Here is a 25,000-nt window from a genome sequence, read left to right as displayed (position 1 = left end):
AACATAGACACTTTAGATGTGCATTAACATATCTATATTATCGAATGCTGGTTAATCGCCAGCGAAATGAGTTGATATTCTACTTTGCTTTGACCACAAACACCATTTCCATGCGATTCTGCAACGATCAGATCCTCAATACACGCTTCACAATATTGGAATGGAGGTATCTAAAAGTAGTATTGTTTGAGTATAATTCATGTGTAAATACTTTCGATTGAAATAATAGTGCCACTTTAAGGTTACTCGCAAGTAACATTACAAACATTTTAAGTAAACATTGCTTATATTCTAAATTAAATTTATACGACTAGTGCTAGGAAACTGCTCCATAAGAATACATAATTTAACCTCAGCCCAGTTATTAGAGCATTATCACAGGTGACATATTCAATCTCGACATAACTTGAAACTCGTTAATTGCATATATCAAAAGTCATTCATTCCCGTACGTCGATGGCTTTTATGGCCTTAAGCATAATAAATCTGCGAGAAGGGCGATTTTATTCGGCAGTTGTCAGAAAAGATAAATCGAAATATTTAAATACAATCTATTTAAAACTGCAAATTGTGTCGTATTGATAAAAAACAGAGGAGTCTATCATTGGGAATACTTAATTTAACGATCTATCCGCGAAGTTTTTGTAAGCTTATTAATCTAAATAAGAACAAGTTCGATGACTGAAAGGACGCTTGGATAAGCTTTCGATGAAGGAATTGATGGTGTATTGAAATGAGGGATATATTACTTAATGTCCTAGGCCAGTATTCAGTATTGATCTGATCCTTATAGCCTTAGACACGCATCAGTCCATTCAGCCTATTGGTCAGCTAAAAGTACAGGCCAATCAAAAAACGTAGTTTGCATTCTTAAATTAAAGGTCACTCTAAGGTACTTATTGAATACAGCCCCTGTTCTAAAGATAGAAAGTAAAAAAAAAGTGTACCATTGATTTTTTATATATTGAAATATTTTAATGAAATTCAATTTAAGAGAAGTTCAGAACAGTTAAATTTTCAAAATTGACAAAAAAATGATTTTTTAATGATTTTTTGAAAATCGTTACCAACACTTAAATGAAAAACTGGTTAATTGGCCTAAAACAGTTGTAAGATGTTATTAGCCAGCTATAAAACTGTTTTCTGTAACTCTTTTGTGTAATCATGGTAGTAAAAATTCTATTTAACCATCTTAGGAAAAAACAATGGGAAGATAGTTGTCTATGAAAAGCATTAAATGATACATTTTATATATAGAATTTAGTGAATTGTCAACTTGGAAATGAAAGTTTCATTAATTTTGCAGCTTTCATGGACTTTGCACTTTTCAATTTTGATTTTAAATGTTACTATATCTTTAACAAGAGAGAAACAAACAAAATAAATTATTGGAATCACATTTTTTTTTAATTTTCTACTTATAGTATGAAAATAAAATGATATATGTCATTTTGAAATCTTAGCAACAATATTAGTATATTAGTATTACTTTACTAACCAAACACTTCCTTTTATTACATTAAATGTTGATACCAGAATGATGTTATTACAATTGTTGAAAACTAAAGCATTAATGTTTAAGTTCCATTTATCTAAAATATTACCGTATTTTATTTTATTTCACTAAATTAGAATACTGGTTCTTTAAGAAAACAAATCAGTATCCATATAAGACTAAAACGTCATGAATACATAATTTTGTGTTAATATAAGCTTTTCATAATGTCACTTACAATCATCAGTATCAAATTCAATCACACAGAGTAGATATATTGAAACACATCCCTTTAAGCAAACTTTTAAATATTCGTCCAAAATAGTTGATGTCCGAAATATATACACACTTGAATTTTCAGGTTTTATTGTTATTGAGCATTTCTACAGTAAAATACCAAAATAAGTATTTTTCACAAAAATATGCAAACTATAACACTAAAAAAACTTATTATACACAAAATTATTCACTAATAAGCCTAAAGTCAATGGTTTCTTTTATCCCAATGTTTCCGAACAGGTTTATAAAATAGTCAATTTTAAATAGTTTACAGTCCATTAATGTGGATTTGTTTTGCATTTCTTGGAATAATTGGTATGAAACTACACTTCTATTATATATTTGCATTGGTGCAGAATCTTCAACCCATTTTTAACAAAATCTAAAACTTAAAAAAAAAATTGATACCAATAATGTCTAATTGGGTTATAGGCAGACAAATATTTTTCTCGTCTGATATTTATTCGTGAAAGTATTCTGATTTTTTCCTCATTGAGGTCATTGTTCGAAACAAGTGTTTGGATATCCAGTATAATGCTGAATGTGAATATTACTAATTAGAAGAAACAAAAGAAAACATTTGCAATTTCTACTATTTTGAGTCTGATTTAACAATTTAAGCCACATGTTTGGAAATAAATACAATTACTTATTGAAATAACCCTTTCGGAACAGGTGATTGTACGACATGCTCGTTGATAGGAAGGTCGCTAAGAGAAAGCACATCACTTTCAATTTGAGCGAAAACTTTATTTATCAAAGAAGCCTCTGATTAGAAGATATAACAGCTTTATTTTTATTTTACAAAACCAGTAAATCATTTACATGGGATGTATTTATGTTCCTTACTGTAATAAAGTACCAAATGTTCATGTTAATTAGTGCCTTAAATTCCCAGTACTTCATATTTTATATCTCAAACCTTTTTCCATTATTTCTTTACGATCAAATATTTTATCATTTATTTCTCAAAAACGTTTCCCATTGTTTCATCATGATTACATTTTTCTTTTTTAAACACAAAACTTTTTTGTTCGGATGATATATATTATGTTCAACACTTTCTCATATTCATGGTTACAAGGTTTGGAATTCATAGTATACTGATTACTTTAAAATGGCATGAAATAGGTTTGACGTAGATTCATTTTCATTTGTATATACAATTAGTTCCTGTTCACAAAATTTTAATTCACCAAACAGTCATCGCTTAAAATATATAAACCACTTTATTACTGACACAAACTAATATTTTCCATTTCTATACATTTATGCAAGATATAATACACACTGTTGATATGGTTTACTAACAAATATCAACTTCTAGAAAACATTGCTTGCATTGAACAATAAATATCAGCCATACTTGGATACTAAGTTCAAAACACTCGTTCACATCTTCTGTCAAGGTGTTAATACCTGAATCTGATTTGCTTTCATTCAATTCAACTTGACAACAGTTAAGTTGTCCTGCAGAAGATTCCCAACAATGAGGGTGGACGTTTGTTCACTAAACCATACTGACCGAGGGTTATACAGTCCATCTGCCTCCCTGGCCACTGTGGCCAGCTTATGTCTCCCCTCCTTGTCTACCTGCATTACAGTGCGAAACCCCAGCCCACACACAAACACATGACCACTTTGGCTGACACATAGTGCAATTGGATATTCTAGTTCAGGATCTTTTATTGTAGAAATTACTTGGCCTGTTTTATCAAGTGTTCCTAATTCAGAATAATCAGAGTTCGTAACAAAAATTCTCTCCCCACAAGCAGAGATAGCACAACTGTACACAGCCTTACCACCAGAAAAGTCCTGATATATCTTCTTAATGAGTCTTCCGACCATATTGTACATGTACAGACCATCAATGGAGCCAACATATAGCTGGCCATTGTGGTGCGCGATTGAGCAACAGTAATGGTGGATGGTGAATTTTCTCATTGCTTGAAGCTTCCCTTTGGTTACTGCCAGGAAGTGAACCTCATTTTTGTCACTAACAGCTACAGCTACATTATTATCTGTGGTGTGACACAAGTGTTCAGGAGTAGCAAGCAGATCACAGTGAGCAATGACCTCGAACTGCCTGTTCAGTAGCTTCACTCTGTCATTCGTATAGTCAGTCAAAACCATTTCTCCACTGGGCAACTCACAGATACCTGCAATATAGCATTGTTTCTTGTCCTTCTCTATCCTAACGTTAAAATGACTTGAACTCTGAGCCGTACCCACATAAATGGAAGGAACACGTTCAACATTGCCAAGGCGGCTCAGTTTTCTCAAAAGTTGCAATACACTTTCATCAGATTTATACTTCACTCCTTCTTTTCCCCGTATTTCCTCCACAAAATACCTGGCTTCACTCAATTTAGACTGGCATTTCATGAATCCAATGAAAGAGCTGGTCTCCTTTTTGTATGCCATATGCTGCAGCTTCTCAATCATGATACTGAGTTGGTCGTCCATGTAAGAACAGATTTCTAAATCATCCTTTATAGACTTCTCTAAATCTTTCATTATGCTATCCAACTGTTCAACTGTCCGTTCCTCCAGCGTGTCTAAGATCTGGTTAATTTCGTCGCGGAGAGCCTTAATTATAACTATGATGTTCTCATAGGAGTCCCTCAGTGAGGCTTGATAATTCATCCTGGAATTAGTGAGCTTATACAGCCTGCTTTTAATCTTGTCCACTGCAGCTGGCAGCTGCTTAAACTCTGTTGTCTGCAGGAAGCCCTTGGCCAGGTCAGGCAGATGACTGATACTGCTACACAGTCTGTAATACGTGATTGATTATATCATCATTTCATGAAAGAAACAAAAAGAGGCATATCTGCTTATCAACATATTCATGAAATAGTGCAAGATTTTGCGTTGATGCATTGTTTCTTTTTTTTTTCATAGTGGCAAGAAAAATGTATCTGGCTCTGAGATGGGAAAATGAATTCTTTTGCCTTACCTTTAACATTGTCAAACACAGCAAACACACAAAATGGTGAAAAAAAATGTTTATTTACATGTTACTTAACTAATATTATCAGACCCGTGGTTAAGCTCTCACCTGTGGTTTAGGGCCACACATACACTGCAGCACAATTCCTGATGGTCATCACAGTGGTCCTCCAGCTCTTTGCCATGCTGGTCACATTTGTCTATGGAGAACCCCGCCCACTTCTGTATCTCTCCACGCCCGTACACAACATGCTTCTTGAAATACTCTCCATGAATCCCATCACACTTGTCACACAGATAGTGTTCACAGTCCGGACAGAAGTGCTGGGCTTCAGTGTTCAGGTCATTTTCCTCACACTTGGAACAACCGTAGTCGTGAATCAGGTCAGATCCCTTGTAAAAGTATGAACCTCCAGCAGCCATTTTGTACAGGTTCAATAAGCCTTCACTTGCAAAAAGATAACTTTAAGTCTTACAACTCACATATGTGTGGACCGCCATTGCCGTGACAAGTTTAAACTGGTTAAGTGATAGTGGGTATATTTTCCTTTGCACTTTAAGAAACCGGGACGTGGAATTCTTCGTTTATCTATTTTGTCAGCAAGATAAGCGTATCGCAAACACTATGAAATTTAAACTTTTAAAGATGCATTCTTACACTAAAAAACGATTTACCACAATTAATAATATTGTTTTAATATTCCAAAAAGGATGAATACATCATGAAAACAATTTTATGTTTTATGAAGAATGACCTTAAGAGACGAATAGTAGATCACAGTAAATCTTTAAGCATTCACCAATCATTTAATAGTTTTGCCCTTTCTGCTATTAAAACACGATTAGGTTTAACACTCAAAATTTATGTTTATCATGCATGAGTTTGTATTGATATTGAATAAAAGTGTCAGAGTAATAAGGAATAGGAATAGAAAATTTTAATAAAAATGTTTTTTAGTGCAACATCATCACCAATATTTGAATATCTGAATTTAACAAAACTAGGCACTTTAAAACTGTCTCAGATCGATTTTTTTATAAAACACTCTGGAAGAAAACAATGAGAAGAGCTGCTACTGAAGGCCTTAGTTGTCAAATTTATTTTAGTCCATAAAAAAACGTTAGTGATTCATTTTCATTATTAAAATTTAAAGGGAGGTTAGGTTGTGACCTAAAGATCACATTGTTATGGTTCTTAAAAAAGGTACATACACATATTGCTTTGTTCATATTATTCAGATCTAGCATCTAGAATAGGAAAAATAAAATACACACTGTACTTCCATTGAGGTTGCTTGTTGCTGAAGAGAAAACACAGCGGAAAAGTTTTTTGAAGCTTTTGTGACTATTTTCATATGATACAGATCCTTCATCTTTGATAGCTTATTGAAATACGAACTTTCCATTTCCACTAAGGCTTCTTGAAACTATTTGTCAGTAGAGGGTTTTCAAAAACTGATCAAGGATGATGCACCTGACGCGCCCCCACCAGCTTTGATGTTTAGAATTGATTACTCTAGGCTTGAGTAGAGAACTCAGTAGGGTTCAATCTAAATATATGATATATGCATATCTTAAACAAGTACTCAAAGTTTCATTTTAATATCTTTAACAATTATTTAGTTATGGATATGGTAAATATTTTGAATGACAGGACAAGGCTGGCGCTATGCACGGGTGTAAATAAACTTTACATTTGGTTCCCGGAAGGAAGCTTATGCGTCGAGGCCCCTGTCCTATATATATATATATATATATATATATATATATATATATATATATATATATATATATATATATATATATATATATATATATATATATATATATATATATATATATATATATATACGAACCCTTAATATTCAACATGTACGTGATGGTTAAACGGACCCCGTACTAGAAACGTATACGGGGTGGATAAACGGACCGCATATACACAACTTGCTCTGGAACCCGTACAAACAACGTGTATTTGGTAGATAAACGGACCCCGTACACACAACGTGTATTTGGGAGATACACGGACCCCGTACACACAACGTGTATTTGGTAGATAAACGGACCCCGTACACACAACGTGCATTGGGTGGATAAACAGACCTCGTACCGTGCACACAACGTGTATTGGGTAGATAAATGGACCGCGTACACACAAGTATACGGGGTGGATAAACGGACCGCATATACACAACTTGCTCTTGAACCCGTACAAACAACGTGTATTTGGTAGATAAACAGACCCCGTACACACAACGTGTATTTGGTGGATAAACGGACCCCGTACACACAACATGTATTGGGTGGATAAACGGACGCGGTACATGCGACGTGTACGGGATTATTAAAGGGCCGTGCATATGCAACATGTACGGGATGGATATATGGACCCAGACATGCAACGTGTACGGGATGCATATACGGAACCCGTAAATGCAACGTGAACTGGAAGGGTATACCGACCCCATACACGCAACGTTGTGTTAACGGAATTGAACTACGGATCCTGTACAACGTGAACTGGATGGGGATACGGATTCCGTATACGCAACGTCAATATCAGTCAGCACTATTGATAGGACTTTAAAAATAGTGAACTAGTCCATTTAAGATTTCATTTAGATCAGCAGAGACTTGTATTGGCGACATATCTGTAGGTGTATGGCCTTTAAAATGCCTTTGTAAGAGATCGAGTGTTGCAATACTTACTATTGAATCAATAATCATTTCAAGTTTTAAAGGGGTACACTATAGGTTGGTGCAATATTAGTTTTCATTAATGCAGCATTATGTTGAACTCATTTGACTTTAATGATTAAAACACATATGTGTACATATTACTAGCGATATTTTGGCGCCATTTAAGGGCCACGTAGCTATAAATAAAAAAAACAAAACATATTTTATATTTTATAAGGGGTAATAATAATTTAACTTTTTTTATTTGATCCGTTTGTCAAATGAGATTAACATAATTCTTCATTAAATATAAAAAATGTTTTTGCATCAACCACTAATGTGCGCCTTTAATAAACAGAGCATATATCAAGTTTTTTTTTTCACTTAATAACATCTCTGCTTGAATCTTCCACCTATGACGACGATCCTTACATGAACGGTTGATCTGGATGTCCAGTGAAAATAGTAAACACATAACTGACTCTTGTAGTTGTAGTAAAGGTATTCAATCTTCTTTTAGGCACATGGACAAAACGGACCGTATATTATGTATTTATTTTCGCATTAAAGAGACAATAGTTAATCTGTATACATACATACTCATACCAGATATATAACATATGTGAATAATATTTTAAAATCAACAGTGATATAGTTGAATAACATGCGCACGATAAACTTTATAACTTTGTAGCAAAAAGCAAGCGTAACACGTAACGTATAAATGTTTATGTATGTTTAAGCAAATATGATTCTCGTATTATATTGAACAATTTTTATCCATGTTAATACTTACACGAAAAAGGTTAACACAGTTAACACAGTTCTATTAATTATCTTTTTTTGTCACTTGTAAGTGGAGGTATTTTTTTATTTATCGTTCATTGATGACAAGAAGAGTGTCTTTATATCCGACAACGAGAGAGGAAGTACGGCTGATGAAGTACAAAGCAGTAAGTTCGTACAATCCATCTTGTTTCTTTGCCAGTGTGGCCAACTTCGTTATATCGTCCTTGTCAACCTGCAGAACTGTGTTGGAGTTTTAGTAGCAGACGAAAACGTATCCAGCAGTTGTCGCGTGTACTCCGTAAGGTCTCCTCAGGTCAGGATCAATAAATGTGGCTAGCTTGTTGCCAAGGTTGTCCAGGGTGATAAGTTGATTGTTTGATTTGTTTGTAATGTAGATAGTCTTCCCGTCGTTACTGAGGGCAATTCTTAACACCGTGTATTCACCGATCTTGTCCTCGTACAGCTTCTTAACCACCTCCCCTTCCATTGTATAGACGTACAGCGCGGTGCCTGATGAAATGTAAAAAAAAATGTTTCCATGATGAGCTGCGCCGTAACATCTACGGGTGAAACTTAATTCTCGCGTCACAAATGTCCCTTTTGTAATGTTAATGAAATGAAGTTCATGTCTATCACCATTGTCTTTGTTGTTGTTAACGCAGACGGCAACCTCATTTCCGCCGATGTGGCACACGTCATATGGATACTCGGGGACATCACAGTGGTCGACAACCCTGTACTCCTGGTCCAGGAGTTTCACTTTATGTTGTTGGCGTCTGTAATAACAATCTCTCCACCAGGTATCTCACATATCCCTTTAATATAACACGAAACTTTGTCAGAACTAATGTTTACGTTGTACTCCTTGTAACCTTCGGTAGCGAATACATGATCTCGGGGAAAAAGCGATGTACGTGGTCGTGCACCAAAAACATTCGATTCATTTAACTCTCCGAAATTCTTCATCGAGGACCAATTATCTCTAATTCCATTATGTTTACGAAAAGTTATATTGTATTTAACAACACTTGATATGTTCTGCAGAATTTCGTTTGTTTGCTTGATTATTTCTTCACATTTTCTGAACCCAATATATATGGGTGGTTCGCCTGATGAGTCTTTCCTTTGTATGTCATCCATAATGCTCTTTAATTCGTCGTGCATCTGTGTGCAGGATTCCATATCTTTCTTAATGGACAGTTCCTGATCAGCCACCAGACGGTCTAATTCTTGAACGGTTGTTGTTTCCATCTTGTCAAGAATGCCGTTGATCTTTTCCCGGATTGCATTGATTTCAGCAACAAAGGCTGTTCGAGTCTTCCTCAGTGAGGCACTATTTTTCTTTCTGTCGTTTTTCATATCTTCTATATGCTTCCTAAGAACAGCTACCCGTTGAGGTAATTGACGAAACTCCGGATCTTTGCGGATGCCCTTTGCAACTTCTGAAATGTGCTGTATTGATGAACAGTGTCTGCAATGAAAGAAGGAAAAACACGTTTTTGTTGAAGACGATTGTTCATAACATTCTTCTAAAATTGAATCAATTTAAATACTTATATTTCGTCGTCGTCTTCGTCGTCGGTCGTCGTCTTTGTCGTCGTCGTCTTCTTCTTCGTCGTCGTCTTTCAGAACCTGTTGAGTTTGCTTACATCGATGTTCCATGTATTAAGCGTAAATGATACACATTAAGATAATATCAAGCTGATCATAGATTTAAAAGATGCCCATTAGAGTCTTAAAACTTTAATGCATTAATTTCTGTAACACACACACACACACACACACACGCACGCACGCACGCACGCACGCACGCACGCGCGCGCGCACAAACACACACATACGAGACGCACACACTGACAGACACACATACACACACTCACAGTGACAGACACACACTGACAGACACACACTGACAGACAAACACAGAGACACACATATACTGACGGATTCACTGACGGACACACATTGACAGACAAGCGCTGACAGACACACACACATAGACACACAGTGACAGACACACACATTAACACACACACACGCACGCACGCACGCACGCACGCACGCACGCACGCACGCACGCACGCACGCACGCACGCACGCACACACACACACACACACACAAAGACACACACTGACAGACACACACTGACATACAAACACTGACAGACAAACACTGAGACACACACACACATTGACGGACACACTGAAGGACACACAATGACGGACACACACTGACGGACACACACAAACACAGACACTGATACAAAAACACACACACAAACACACAAGCGTACGCACGCAAGCACGCACGCTCACACGCACGCACACACACACACACACACACACACACATAGAAAAACATACACAGATACAGAATGACACACGGTCAGACATACACACAGGCAGTCAAACATACACACAAGCAGACATACATACATAAAGACAGACATACACATAGACACACAAACAGACAGAAAGAAAGACCGAACGATAGACAGAGAGACACACAGACAAACACACAGGCAAACAGACAGACAGACAGAAAGACATGCAGATAGACATGTATACAGACAGACATACAGACATACATATACAAAGACACACAAACAGACAAAAAGACAGACAGACATACATACAGACAGACATATGCAAAGACACACAAACAGACAGAAAGACAGACAGACCGAGAAACCGGTAACAGTGTTAAGCATGCTTAAAATATTTTTCGATCAATTTCTATACTGTGATTGTGTTATTTTAACGTCTTTGATACATACCTATGATCCACGGCAACGCACACATGGCAACACAGCTGGTCATGGTCACCACAGACCAGCTTTAGCGCCTTTCCGGGGTGCTTCTCACATCTCTCAAGGACGTCTAACATCCCTGGTGCTGCTGCCCATTTCTTCACATCCTTTCGGTCGAGCACTATGTGTCTCTTAATAGCTTGTTGTGAACTGGTACACAGTTATCGCAGTAATATTTCGTGCACTGCTGACAGAAATGTTGAGCTTCCGTGTTCAGTCCATCTTCTTCATAAGCGGAACAGGCGAACTCATGGATGAAATCACAGCTCCCCTGAATTGAGGATGCAAAATGTAATGCCATAGTCCTGTAACATATAGGGTTAAAAGTTACAAACGTCTTCTCACTGGCCTTCACTTCCAACAAGGAAGTTCGATAAACAGCTTATTTCCAACATACGTAATAGATCAGGTGACTGGATTTTATTGATAAGCATTTAAAAGCTAGATTGATATTTTTTATGTAAAACTTTCATAATGATTGAAATACATTTGTTAAAATACATGAATACTCTACAACTATAATACATCTGATTTTTTTTTCTGATTAGGCTTAAAAAAATTTGGTTCAGGTTACCCGACCATACGGAATAGGCGCCGATCCTACCGTTTTATAGTCAGTTTGAAAAAAATATGAAAAACTAAAAAAATGAAATAAAAAATATATGTATATTTTTTAAATTGCTTTTCACTTTGTAGTTGAAAACCTTAAATGCTTATTCAGAATATATCTTTACACCGGTATCCAATGATGAAAATGACATTCTTAAAAAAAAGCCTAATAAAAAAAGCCTTCCTACCCTACCTATTTTTTAAAAGGATGTAACCCTAACCAAACATATTTCTAGGCCTTAAAGCAATTAAACTGCGATTAAGGCCAACAAAAATAACACCTGTGTTTCCTTTTACATGCAGTAATAAATGGGATCGGTAGGACGTATCCTTTTTCACCTTGTCATAGGAAACATTTCCCCAAGCAAATTTCTATCAATAGAATATATAATCATTGAATGAATGTTGAGTTAAACATTACTGTTCCTGCAAATACTTATTATTCTGTTATCCAATGCATCCTTGTCAAATTTAAGTTGCACCGGCATTTGTGCACGGACATTTTGCTTGCTTTTACTTTCAGTTTCACGTTCATGTTATATATTTCTTTTCAGAAGAAACAAAAACATTTATCGTTCCGATTGCCAATATTCAAACTATGTTCTTTTCTAATAAGTGGCGTAGCAATCAAACTGTTATATAATAGAAGTTAACTGTATACGGAAAAAAGCGTTAGTTTATCTTATATTTATTTCTTATTTTTAGCGAGAAATAATATACACTTAAAATCGAAATGAAACTACGTAAATTATTGTTTTTATATTTTAACACATTCGGTAAACAATTTTCCATCGAAAACAACCCTGGATGCAAACTTCACAAATTGTTACTTCCCTTGCAGCACAGCTATCACTGCCACCATTCAAATCACATGACTATGGATATATAACTTGATACATACTTGTATGTTTTACTTTGATACTTCATTTAATTTCATATAAAGTTAAAGTAATACTTCATCATTTTATCATTGAGATTTTATTTTCAGCTAGCTATTAATAACTTAAATCATGTTCATTTCATTTTGCTGTAAATAATACAATGGGACATGCACCTATTTTCGGCATAAAATATGGCAGAGTTAACATTTGGTGGCTTGTTTTGAGTTAAGTGTCATTTAAATGTTCTATAATTATCAACCTATTGGTTCCTTAAAATTGTCTATCTCTGTACTTTAACTGATTTAATAACCAAATGAGTTACGACATTTATATAAACATACATGTTTAGCAATCCAAATGTGTGCGTGTTTTACCATTTATTTAATATTTAAGCCGACGAAGACATTTTAAATTTTAATGACAGATATTTGGATGGGGAACTCCAGATTATGTTTTCAGAGTTAGACTAAGAAATTACATTAGAAGAAATAGATAAATCTATTTAACAATTACGAAAAAATACTAGCGGCGGGGTAGATTTATATTTGAATGAGATGTTTTTATATGGTGAAAAGTATTTAAGACATTATTTTCATGCTTTATTTAATTTGTGTTTAAAACGAGGACATTTCCCATAAATCTGGTCTAAGGGTATTATTTTCCCGATACTCAAAAATGGTGATGAAAATGATCCGAGCAATTATAGAGGAATAACATTACTTAGTACATTAGGAAAATTATTCAGGCGAATTCTAAATAACAGGTTAAATGAATGGGCAGACAAATACTCAGTTTATGTAGAAGCTCAAGCAGGTTTCCGTAAAGGCATGAGCACAGTGGACAACATATTCATACTGCACTGTTTAATTAGTAATTGTTTTAAGTAACAACGACAGGCTGTTCTGCACATTTGTTGATTTCCAAAAGGCTTTTGATTTTGTGGTAATAGATGTGTTATGGTTTAAATTACTTAAATTTGAGATGTGCATTTACTGAGATGTGCATTTATGTGGTGAGGGGTAACATACTGAATGTAATCAAATCTATATATAAGAATGTTAAGTCAAAAGTCAAAATGTGCGATAACCTAAGTTATTCTTTCACATGTGATTTAGGGGTACGTCAAGGTGAAAGCCTTTCACCCTTTTTATTTAGTATGTATCTTAATGACATAGAAGAGACATTTATCATACAAGGAGTGCAAGGTATCGAACTAGGAGATTTGAATTATTTGTGTTATTGTACGCAGACGATATTATATTGTTCGCAAAAAGCGCTCAGGAACTACAGAATTCATTAAATGTTTTAGCTGATTATTGTGATAGATGGAAGCTGTCTGTAAATATTAAAAAAACTAAAGTTATGGGTTTTCAAAAAGGCGGTAGACTACCACAATATTTGTCTTTCAAATATAAGAATGAAGAAATAGAAATTGTAAGTAAATTCAAATACCTTGGGATTTTATTCACCACAGGAGGTTCATTCAATGAAACTGATAAAATGCTAGGAGGCCAAGCACTAAAGGCTATTTTTAAAATGAATAAGTACTTATATAAAGTCACCGATATTCCACCAAAACACATTCTTGATATTTTTGATAAACTTATAACTCCAATTCTCAACTATTCAGGTAAAGTATGGGGATTCAATACTGGATCTCAGGTTGAGCGCACTCATTTAGCATTTTGCAAAAGGTTGCTTGGCGTTAAAATATCAACGCAAAAGGACTTTATTTATGGTGAAACAGGAAGATTAAATCTAATAAATGGAAGATATTAAACTATTATTAAGTATTGGTTAAAACTGTGTATGTGCGGAGATAACAAATACATTAAATACGCGTATAATATGTTTAAAAAATCACTTGATGTAAATCCTAACAAAATAAATTGGGCTTCGAAAGTGCAAGTACTACTTTCCCAGTTAGGGTTTTACGAAGCTTGGTTAAATCAAGGAGTAGGGAGTACTAAATTATTTTTACTGCTAGTTAAAAAACAAAGATTGCAAAACAATTTCGTCCAAAATCTAAATGCAACTATACATGAATCATCTAGGTCAATGATTTACAGAACCATTTTCAGTTTTAAGTTTAGCGAGTACCTCAACCTAGTAAACATACCAAAATACAGAAAAGCTCTATCTAAATTACGCTTGTCGTCACACAGGTTAGCTGTGGCGTAGACCAGAAAGTTTACCATATCACGAACGCAAATGTATGAAATGCGGGGTATTGGAAGATGAATTTCATTTTGTTCTGCAATGCGATAGTTATAAAGATATCAGAAAAAATATATAAACAACTAATTTTGGCGTAATCCAAGTTTCTTCAAGTTTATGCAATTGATAAATAGTGAAAGTTCAGTCAAATTAAAAAAATCTTGCCACATTTACTTTTAAGGCTTTTGAAATAAGACGCCATTTGGTATATGACTGACGTGCTTTTACTTAATATGAATTTAATCGAACACATGTTGTCTCTCCCGACATGAAATTTTTCCTTCAAGAATATATGTTTCATATTGCTATTTTGAATATATTATGTAAACTTACTATGCCAGATGACATCTGTACCAGTATATTGTTATTATACTTTGTTGTTAATTCTGCCATGCTATGGATCTTGTCAGATTTGTTTGCATAATAAAGTCTTCTTCTTCTTTAATAAATGACTGTATCAAATTAGGAAAGGTATCTTTCCTCTGACGATATCTTCAAGATTTTTTAATCATCTGTTTTGTAAAAGTGACACTCCCATTCAAAATCAATTCGAAAACATGTATAACAAACATAAATATTAAGTGATAACTTCGACAGGTTTTAAAGTTTAAAGGTTGTTATTGTTTCTGAGATGTGCATTTACTTTGTTGATAATTTGAAAGAGTAAGATATCATTTTACATTAGAGCTTTGCCTTATTTTAAGATACTGTATCGTTGGTAATCGGTTTTCGACAATAAGCAAGATAAATTCAGACTGACAGTTTGCAGTTTACACTTTATATAGGTGTGATAGAAACAGAGCAGCAGAGATTTGTATTGGTCACACACTAACTGGGCGTGCATGCCTTTAAAATACCCATATAAGGATCGAGAGGTGCTACACTTACTTTTGAATCATAACCATCATTAATTAATATGAATAACATTGAGACAAATATGTGATAGAAATATGCAGTCAATTGTATTTAACTAGTTCAATCTTTGGGTTGGTAAAACGGTAACTCAACGTAACGATGTTCTCAGCTCCGTAACGATATTCTGCGTTACGGAAATGAAGATTACGGAGGTGATAATAATTTAGTTACTTCCCTTTTACTGAGCAAACAAAACAAAAACAGTCAAGATTTCTCTTATAATATTGATTAGATACACATAAACAAACTCAAACTCGTAGGTGTTTAAAATTATTCAAAAACGTTATAGATATAAACAGCGTACGGAACTGAAAGAAAAAAAGTATACTCAAAGAAAGCTTACCTTTAACGGAGAGTTCTGCATTGGTCATGACAGCTCATCTCAAAATGCAGCTCACGTTTAAATATTTCGCGCCACAAGCATTTTGTATGACGTCATCGAGTAATTGCGTAAGCATGGGTTATAAATTTTCCCGCCTTTTATTAATTATTGTTACGGAAATGATAGAAACAGGGGACAACCAAACGCAATGGATTTTTTTCAAACCTTTTGCATTTTATCATCTTTTTGTCTTCTCTTTTTCAGTATTATGTTATTCTGGTTCGTTAAAAACATTTTTAGAAACAAAATACTCGATCTTGGTATATATCTTCTTGTTTGGAATATCATATCCACATCGGGGGACATTTGCTTTAGCTGTCAACTCGGTAGGTAATGTATTCATGAAGACATCCATGTTTATTTCTTAAGGTATTTTTTGGTGTTATTCATTTCTCAGACTTATGTATAAGTATGAAAACGTGCAAAATAACACAAAAGATTTTTTATTACACAAAAGTATCAAATTTTATAGCAGGGACACGTGTTTTTAAAAAGTTATAGAATGACCCGTGTATCGATAAGTTAAGTTATATCCAACCAAATCAATTAAATGTGCAAACAACCGAATGATAACCTGTAGACATCTTATCACATGTGTATACATTTGGCTGGTATTTGCTTTCAAGCTAAGATTAAAGTGTTAAGAATATCATTTTAAACTTATCAATAGTTTTAGGGAGAGAACGTACATTACACCATTAAATTATATAAGTTTATGTCAAAAGCAAAAAAAAATCAAACGCAGGTAACTTTTGATTTAAAAGCCGGCTATTAAATGCATTACACGTAAAAATGGCAGGAATTATAATTGCATGCTTATCATTTCGCTCGGCAATGCAAGCATCTGGTCAGTTAAATGTTGACGGTACATGTAAATGGTCAGTTCCATATTGGCAGTACCCATATATGTGGTCAGTTCCATGTTGGAAGTATATGTATGTGGTCAGTTCCATGATGGCATAACATGATTGTGGTCAGTGCCATGTTGGCAGTACATGTACGTGGTCAGATCCATGATGGCAGTACATGTATGTGTTCAGTTCCATGTTGGAAGTACATGTATGTGTTCAGTTTCATGTTGGAAGTACATGTTTGTGGTCAGTTCCATGTTGGCATTACATGAATGTGGTCAGTGCAATGTTGGCAGTACATGTATGCGGTCAGGTCCATGTTGGCAGTACATGAATGTGGTCAGATCCATGTTGGCAGTCCATGTATGCGGTCAGTTCTATGTTGGCAGTACATGTATGTGGTCAGTTCTATGATGGCAGTACATGTATGTGGTCAGGCCACGTTGGCAATACATGGATGTGGTCAGATCCATGTTGGCAGTCCATGTATGCGGTCAGTTATATGTTGGCAGTACATGTATGTGGTCACTTCCATGTTGGAAGTACATGTATGTGGTCACTTCCATGTTGAAAGTACATATATGTGGTCAGTTCTATGTTGGCAGTACTTGTATGTGGTCACTTCCATGTTGGAAGTACATGTATGTTGTCAGTTCTATGTTGGCAGTACATGTATGTGTTCACTTCCATGTTGGAAGTACATGTTTGTGGTCACTTCCATGTTAGAAGTACATGTATGCGGTCAGTTCTATGTTGGCAGTACATGTATGTGGTCAGTTCTATGTTGGCAGTACATGTATGCAGTCAGTTCCATGTTGGCAGTACTTGTATGCAGTCAGTTATAAGTTGGCAGTACATATAAGTGGTCAGTTCCATGTTGGCAGTACATGTATGAGGTCAGTTCCATGTTGGCAGTACATGTATGTGGTCAGTTCCATGTTGGCAGTACATGTATGTGGTCAGTTCCATGTTGGAAGTACATGTATGAGGTCAGTTCCATGTTGGCAGTACATGTATGTGGTCAGTTCCATGTTGGCAGTACATGTATGCAGTCAGTTATAAGTTGGCAGTACATATAAGTGGTCAGTTCCATGTTGGAAGTACATGTATGAGGTCAGTGCCATGTTGGCAGTACATGTATGTGGTCAGTTCTATGTTGGCAGTACATGTATGCAGTCAGTTCCATGTTGGCAGTACATGTATTGGTCAGTTCCATGTTGGCAGTACATATAAGTGGTCAGTTCCATGTTGGAAGTACATGTATGAGGTCAGTTCCATGATGGCATTACATGTATGTGGTCAGTTCCATTATGGCATTACATGTATGTGGTCAGTTCTATGTTGGCAGTACATGTATGCAGTCAGTTCCATGTTGGCAGTACATGTATGTGGTCAGTTCTATGTTGGCAGTACATGTATGCAGTCAGTTCCATGTTGGCAGTACTTGTATGCAGTCAGTTATAAGTTGGCAGTACATATAAGTGGTCAGTTCCATGTTGGAAGTACATGTATGTGGTCAGTTCCATGTTGGAAGTACATGTATGAGGTCAGTTCCATGATGGCATTACATGTATGTAGTCAGTGCCATGTTGGCAGTACATGTATGCGGTCAGTTCTATGTTGGCAGTACATGTATGTGGTCAGTTCTATGTTGGCAGTACATGTATGCAGTCAGTTCCATGTTGGCAGTACTTGTATGCAGTCAGTTATAAGTTGGCAGTACATATAAGTGGTCAGTTCCATGTTGGAAGTACATGTATGTGGTCAGTTCCATGTTGGAAGTACATATATGTGGTCGGTTCCATGTTGGAAGTACATGAATGTGGTCGGTTCCATGTTGGCAGTACATGTATGCGATCAGGTCCATGTTGGCAGTATATGTATGTGGTCAGTCCCATGTTGGCAGTACATGTATGCAGTCAGTTCCATGTTGGCAGTACATGTATGTGGTCAATTCCATGTTGGATGTACATGTATGTGGTCAGTTCCATGTTGGCAGTACATGTATGTGGTCAGTGCCATGTTGGAAGTACATGTATGTGGTCAGTACCATGTTGGCAGTACATGTAAGCGGTCAGGTCCACGTTGGCAGTACATGTATGCAGTCAGTTCTATGTTGGCAGTACATGTATGTGGTCAGTTCCATGTTGTCAGTACATATATGTGGTCAGTTCCATGTTGGAAGTACATGTATGTGGTCAGTGTCATGTTGGAAGTACATGTATGTGGTCAGTTCTTGGCAGTACATGTATATGATCAGTTCCATGTTGGCAGTACATATATGTGGTCAGTTTCATGTTGGAAGTACATGTATGCAGTCAGTTTTATGTTGGCAGTACATGCATGTGGTCTGTTCCATGTTGGCAGTACATGTATGTGGTCAGTTCTATTTTGGCAGTATATGTATGCGGTATGTTTCATGTTGGCAGTACATGAATGCTTGATTTGCATTTTACCTGATTCAAGTATACAAATAAAGCAAGACTCATGATTGTGGCTGTACTAATTGAATTTCGGATTTGTGATATTCTAGCAATGTATACCGTTCAGTAGTTCTTGCATGTGCACTTAATGTGTTGAAGAAATAGCTTATGAACCATGAAAGATTAATACATATATGTTCATAATGTGCCAAAACAAAAAATGATGATTATTTATTCTGAACACGTTTGTTTGACCATGATCCACAATATTCTAAAGCCATATGTATAAAAAATTATCTACTTTATATATTCTTTCCGGTGGGTTTTAGATATTTTTCATCAAGAATCATAATTCATTGCTTGAAACTGTGAAAATATAAACTGATTTGAAATTTCAGCCCGCATTCAGTTGCATATCAATCGTCAGCGCGCACAGGGCTGGGACACAGTTTCAACGACGCCATTTCCGAAATGACGTTACGTGCGCAAACATATTGGCGCGTTTTTTTCTTCGTAAAAATTGTAATAAATGACTTCTTACTTAATTTTTCGGCATATAATGGAATAAATATTGTTCGTTTCAATGTATAATAGCAATTTACCTTGCAAAACCTAAGTGGATATGCGCCACTCGTAACAAATATTTGTTGGTGCACACACGATGAAATATTACGATCTTACACGGCAACAAATAATTATCCTCTTATGGATAAATATACGAGAAAGAACGGCCCCGTACATTTTGAAAATACTGCCGTGCTCGGACCCGTACACCAAACGAATACGTATACGGAACACAACGTGTACAGACTTCTGTACATCCATCCCATTTCCGTGAATATATGGAGTTATCAATATTGAAAATAATTAAACATATTTTGGAAGATTTTTTTATCCCTAACATTTTCTGGCCCATACATACTATATATTTTTATTATTTATTATTTATATATATATATATATATATATATATATATATATATATATATATATATATATATATATATATATATATATATATATATATATACTTATAGATGAACCGTATCCTTGCATGGTAGTCAACGTGTACGAGATGGATATTTGGAACCCGTATTCGCATCGTAAGCGGGATGGATATACGGAAACCGTACACGAAACATGCTCGGGACGGAAGCATGGAACCCGTACAAACAACGTGCATTGGGTAGATAAAGGGACTCCGTACCAGCAACGTATACGGGGTGGATAAACGGACTGCATATACACAACGTGCTCTGGAACCCGTACAAACAACGTGTATTTGGTAGGTAAACGGACCTTGTACATGCGACGTGTATTGGGTGGATAAACGGACCCCGTACACACAACGTGTATTTGGTAGATAAACGGACCCCGTATACACAACGTGTATTGGGTGGATAAACGGACCCCGTACGCACAACGTGTATTGGGTAGATAAACGGACCCCGTACACACAACGTGTATTGGGTGGATAAACGGACCCCGTACACACAACGTGTATTGGGTGGATAAACGGACCCCGTATACACATCGTGTATTGGGTGGATAAACGGACCCCGTATACACAACGTGTTTTGGGTAGATAAACGGACCCCGTATACACAACGTGTATTGGGTGGATGGATAAACGGACCCCGTATACACAACGTGTATTGGGTGGATGGATAAACGGACCCCGTATACACAACGTGTATTGGGTGGATAAACGGACACCGTATACGCAACGTGTATTGGGTGGATAAACGGACCCCGTACACACAACGTGTATTGGGTGGATAAACGGACCCCGTACACTTTAAAATGCCATTGTAAAGAGATTGAGAGTTGCAACACTTACTTTTGAATCAATAATCATTTCAAGTTTTAAAGGGGCACACTATAGGTTGGTGCAATATTAGTTTTCATTAATGCAGCATTATGTTGAACTCATTTGACTTTAATGATTTAATGATTAAAACACATATGTGTACATATTACTAGCGATATTTTGGCGCCATTAAAGGGCCACGTAGCTATAAATTATTTTATAATGGGTAATATTATTTTATAATACGTTTTTTATTTGATCATAAAGTCAAATGAGATTAACATAATTCTTCATTTAATATAAAACAATGTTTTTGCATCAACCTGTATTGTGCGACTTTAATGAAAAAAACACACATTCATCAAGGTTTTCTCCACTTAATATTATTTCTGCTTGATTCTTCCACCTATGACGACGACTCTTGCTTGAAGGGTTGATCAGGGTTCCAGTGAAAATAGTAAACATATAACTGACACTCTTGTAGTTGAAGTAAAAATATTCAATCTTCTTAAAGACACATGGACAAAACGGACCGTATAATATGTATTTATTTCCACATTAAAGAGAGAATAATTCATCCGTATACACACTCATACCAGATATATAACATATGTGAATAACATTTAAAAATCAACAGTGATATAGTTGAATAACATGCGCACGATAAACTTTATAACTTTGAAGCCAAAATAAAGCGTAATACGTAACATATAAATGTAGATGTATGTTTAAGCAAATACGATTCTTGTATTATATTGAACAATTATTATCCGTGTTAATACTTACACGAAAAGGTAAAAAAAAAAAAAAAGTTATACTAACTGTCTTTTCTGTCACTTGTAAGTGGATCTATTGTTTTTATTTATCGTACATTGATGACGAGGAGTGTGTCTTTATATCCGGCGACAACCAGAGAGGAAGTACGGCTGCTGAAGTATAAAGCGGTAGGTCTGTTCACCCCGTCTTGATTCCTTGCAAGTGTGGCCAACTTCGTCTTCCCGTCCTTGTCAACCTGCAGCACTGTGTTGGAGTCAATGCAGCAGACGAACACATGTCCGGCAGTTGTCGCGTGTACTCCGTAAGGTCTCTCCAAGTCAGGATCAGTGAATGAAGTCAGCTTGTTGCCGAGGTTGTCCAGGGTGATAAGTTGTTTGTTTGAGTTGTTTGTGATGTAAATAGTCTTCCCGTCTTCACTGATGACAATTCTCCTCACTGTGTTCCTACCGGACCTGTCCTCGTACAGCGTCTTCACCAGCTGCCCCGTCATCGTATAGACGTACAGCGCGGTGCCTGATGAAATGTAAAGGTTGTTCCCGTGATGAGCTGCGCTGAAACATCTATGGATGAAGCTTAATTTTCGCGTAGTCACAAGTTTCCCATTGGTAATGTTAATGAAATGAAGTTCATGTCTATCATCATATTTGTTAACACAAACGGCAACCTCATTTCCGCCAATGTGGCACACGTTATATGGATTCTCGGGGACATCACAGTGGTCGACAACCCTGTACTCCTGGTCCAGAAGTTTCACTTCATTGTTGTTGAAGTCTGAAATTACAACATCACCACCAGGCAGCTCACACATCCCTACAATATAGCATTTGCTTTTGTCTGAACTCATCTTCACGTTGTACTTCTTGTAGCCTTCGGTAGCGAATACATGATCTCGGGGGAATAGCGATATCAGTGGTTGTTTACAAAAATCATTCGATTCATATAACTCCCCAAAATTCTTCATCGAGGACCAATTATCTTCTATTCCATTATGTTTACGAAAAGTTATATTGTATTTAAAAACATTTGACATGTTTTGCAGTATTTCGTTCGCTTGTTTGATTTTTTCTTCACATTTTTTGAACCCAATGTATAGGGGTGGTTCGCTTGATGAGTCTTTGCTTTGTATGTCATCCATAATGCTCTTTAATTCGTCGTCCACATGTGTGCAGGATTCCATATCTTTCTTAATGGACAGTTCCTGATCAGCCATCAGACCATCTAATTCTTGAACGGTTGTTTTCTCCATCTTGTCAAGAATGTCGTTAATCTTTTCCCGGATGGCTTTGATTTCATCAACAATGGCTGTACGAGTCTTCCTCAGTGAGGCACTATCTTTCTTTCTGTCGTTTTTCATATCTTCTATCTGCTTCCTAAGAACAGTTACCCGTTGAGGTAGTTGACGAAACTCGGGATCTTTGCGGATGCCTTTTGCAATGTCTGGAATGTGCTGTATTGATGAACAATGTCTGCAATGAAAGAAGGAAACAGATGGGGGGTTTTGAAGACGCTTGTTTATAACATTCTCCTTATATCACATCAGTGTAGATACTTATATTCCGGCGTCGTCTTCGTCGTCGTCTCCAAGAACCTGTTTTTTTAGCGTAATTGATACACATTAAGATAATATCAAGCTGATCATAGATTGGAATGATGCCCATTAGGGTCTTACAATCTTACTTTACTGCATTATATTCTGTAACAGACAGACAGACACGCACGCACGCACGCACGCACTCACGCACTCACGCTCGCACACACGCACGCACACACACACACACACACACACACACACACACACACACACACACACACACACACACACGCATACGCGTTTATATATACTTGTGAGTTATATAGAGCTACACCGACGTACCGAGGTCTGCCCTTTCTGTTGAAGATAGAGCAACCATCTTTCAAATTAATATCGTAAATGGGGCATATATTGTAAATTGCTGTCGAGAATTCAAATAACATCAATAGTTTGTTCTTCAACTTTTCAACATCATTTAGAGGCATCTCCATATATGGTATGACATGTTTCTGTCATCTCCTCGTTTGCATATTACACACAACTGCCTCATAATGTTGATGATTAGTGAATACTTGTTTTAACTCATAACGTTGATGATCAGTGAATACGTGTTTACTCACCGAGGTAAAATATCGTTGTGTTAAATCATACATTAATTCTCGAGTTTACTAGCACTCATCATGAAGTTTTGACCCCTAGGAGGATTTTACCTCAAGTGTTCATCCTCCAGAGCAAACCCCAATCTATCCCACTTGGGCCTTTTGTTTCCTTCTTCTTCTTATTATTATTATTTATTTAGCATTCGTAAGCTCCGCCCATTCCTTATCATACAGATTTTACTTCATGTCATCTAACCATAACATTTTGCGTGTGTGTACTTTGTGTGTGGCATTAACGACTTTGAACAAGTATTATGCTGCATTTGACACATTATTGTACACGGTTTTTTTCTTCCCGCTTCATTATTTTCAGAATTGTTTGATGACTCTAAAAATATCCGTGTTTTGCCCCGGAGGGTGGGTAGAGCGCACACCATGAAATTTAAACAGACTGCGTTGTTTTGTTTCCTGTCACGGAAACTTGTCAAAATTCAATCATGAGGCGGTGTAACCGCGCCAGTCAGAATCCACTTTCTTTAGCTCTTAAAGGCCTAGTTTAAGGAATGTTTGGCATGATAATCCCCTGCTGTGCATCTCCTACTGATCACACTGGTTCCACAGTAGGGGCCAATATCATGTGCATTGGTTTATTGGCTCAGGGCCATTTAGGGTCAATTTTTATAATAAAACAATGAAAACTGCGCAACAGGATACTCAGATTGGAGATCTGATAAGCCAATTAGGCATTAAGATTAAGATCAACAGAGGTTGGGTACTTGGAGGGGGGGGGGGGGCACTTATAGAAGGCTTAAACTAGGCCTTTAAGGTTGTTCGGTTAACGCACTCCCGGGTTTGGTTCCCAGCCTGGGCGCATGTTGGTTTGGTTTGTGGTCACCAAGCTGGACTAGTGGTATTTCTCTTGGCACTCAGGTTTCCCGCACAACACAACACCACACTATCGCGTAACAACTTGAGTGATTAATCGTACCAACTTTGTTTCACAA

General features: G+C 36.3%; 3 protein-coding genes across 3 annotated transcripts; all 3 read right to left on the bottom strand.

Annotated features, from left to right (window-relative positions):
• Positions 1–3,214: 3,214 nt before the first annotated feature.
• LOC128216210 (uncharacterized) lies at positions 3,215–5,146 on the bottom strand. Its single transcript, XM_052922779.1, has 2 exons — positions 4,833–5,146; positions 3,215–4,547 (listed from the first exon to the last, which is right to left on the bottom strand). Exons 1-2 carry the CDS (start codon positions 5,144–5,146, stop codon positions 3,215–3,217), a joined length of 1,647 nt encoding a protein of 548 aa, XP_052778739.1.
• Positions 5,147–8,444: 3,298 nt separating this feature from the next.
• On the bottom strand, positions 8,445–11,078 carry LOC128216209 (uncharacterized). Its single transcript, XM_052922778.1, has 4 exons — positions 10,969–11,078; positions 9,279–9,662; positions 8,828–8,967; positions 8,445–8,701 (listed from the first exon to the last, which is right to left on the bottom strand). The coding sequence occupies exons 1-4, from the start codon at positions 11,076–11,078 to the stop codon at positions 8,445–8,447; spliced, it is 891 nt and encodes a 296-aa protein (XP_052778738.1).
• A 10,849-nt stretch (positions 11,079–21,927) lies between these two features.
• LOC128218066 (uncharacterized) lies at positions 21,928–23,085 on the bottom strand. Its single transcript, XM_052925590.1, has one exon. The coding sequence runs from the start codon at positions 23,074–23,076 to the stop codon at positions 21,952–21,954; it is 1,125 nt and encodes a 374-aa protein (XP_052781550.1). The 5' UTR covers positions 23,077–23,085; the 3' UTR covers positions 21,928–21,951.
• Positions 23,086–25,000: the final 1,915 nt, after the last annotated feature.

This window comes from Mya arenaria, chromosome 14, assembly GCF_026914265.1.
Source record: "Mya arenaria isolate MELC-2E11 chromosome 14, ASM2691426v1".
In the NCBI taxonomy this organism is placed as follows: Eukaryota; Metazoa; Mollusca; class Bivalvia; order Myida; family Myidae; genus Mya; species Mya arenaria.
This window is presented reverse-complemented; position numbering and strand designations above follow the sequence as displayed.

What these genes read in the sequence shown, in the direction of transcription:
- LOC128216210 (XM_052922779.1), bottom strand. Translation starts at nt 5,146, where the DNA reads ATGGCTGCTGGAGGTTCATACTTTTACAAGGGATCTGACCTGATTCAC. An exon ending in TGTGTGGCCCTAAACCACAG is followed by an intron (nt 4,548 to 4,832) that starts GTGAGAGCTTAA and finishes CACGTATTACAG; the next exon opens with ACTGTGTAGCAGTATCAGTC.
- LOC128216209 (XM_052922778.1), bottom strand. Translation starts at nt 11,078, where the DNA reads ATGTTAGACGTCCTTGAGAGATGTGAGAAGCACCCCGGAAAGGCGCTA. An exon ending in TGCGTTGCCGTGGATCATAG is followed by an intron (nt 9,663 to 10,968) that starts GTATGTATCAAA and finishes CTTTCATTGCAG; the next exon opens with ACACTGTTCATCAATACAGC. An exon ending in GAACCACCCATATATATTGG is followed by an intron (nt 8,968 to 9,278) that starts GTTCAGAAAATG and finishes TTGTTATTACAG; the next exon opens with ACGCCAACAACATAAAGTGA.
- LOC128218066 (XM_052925590.1), bottom strand. Translation starts at nt 23,076, where the DNA reads ATGGCTGATCAGGAACTGTCCATTAAGAAAGATATGGAATCCTGCACA.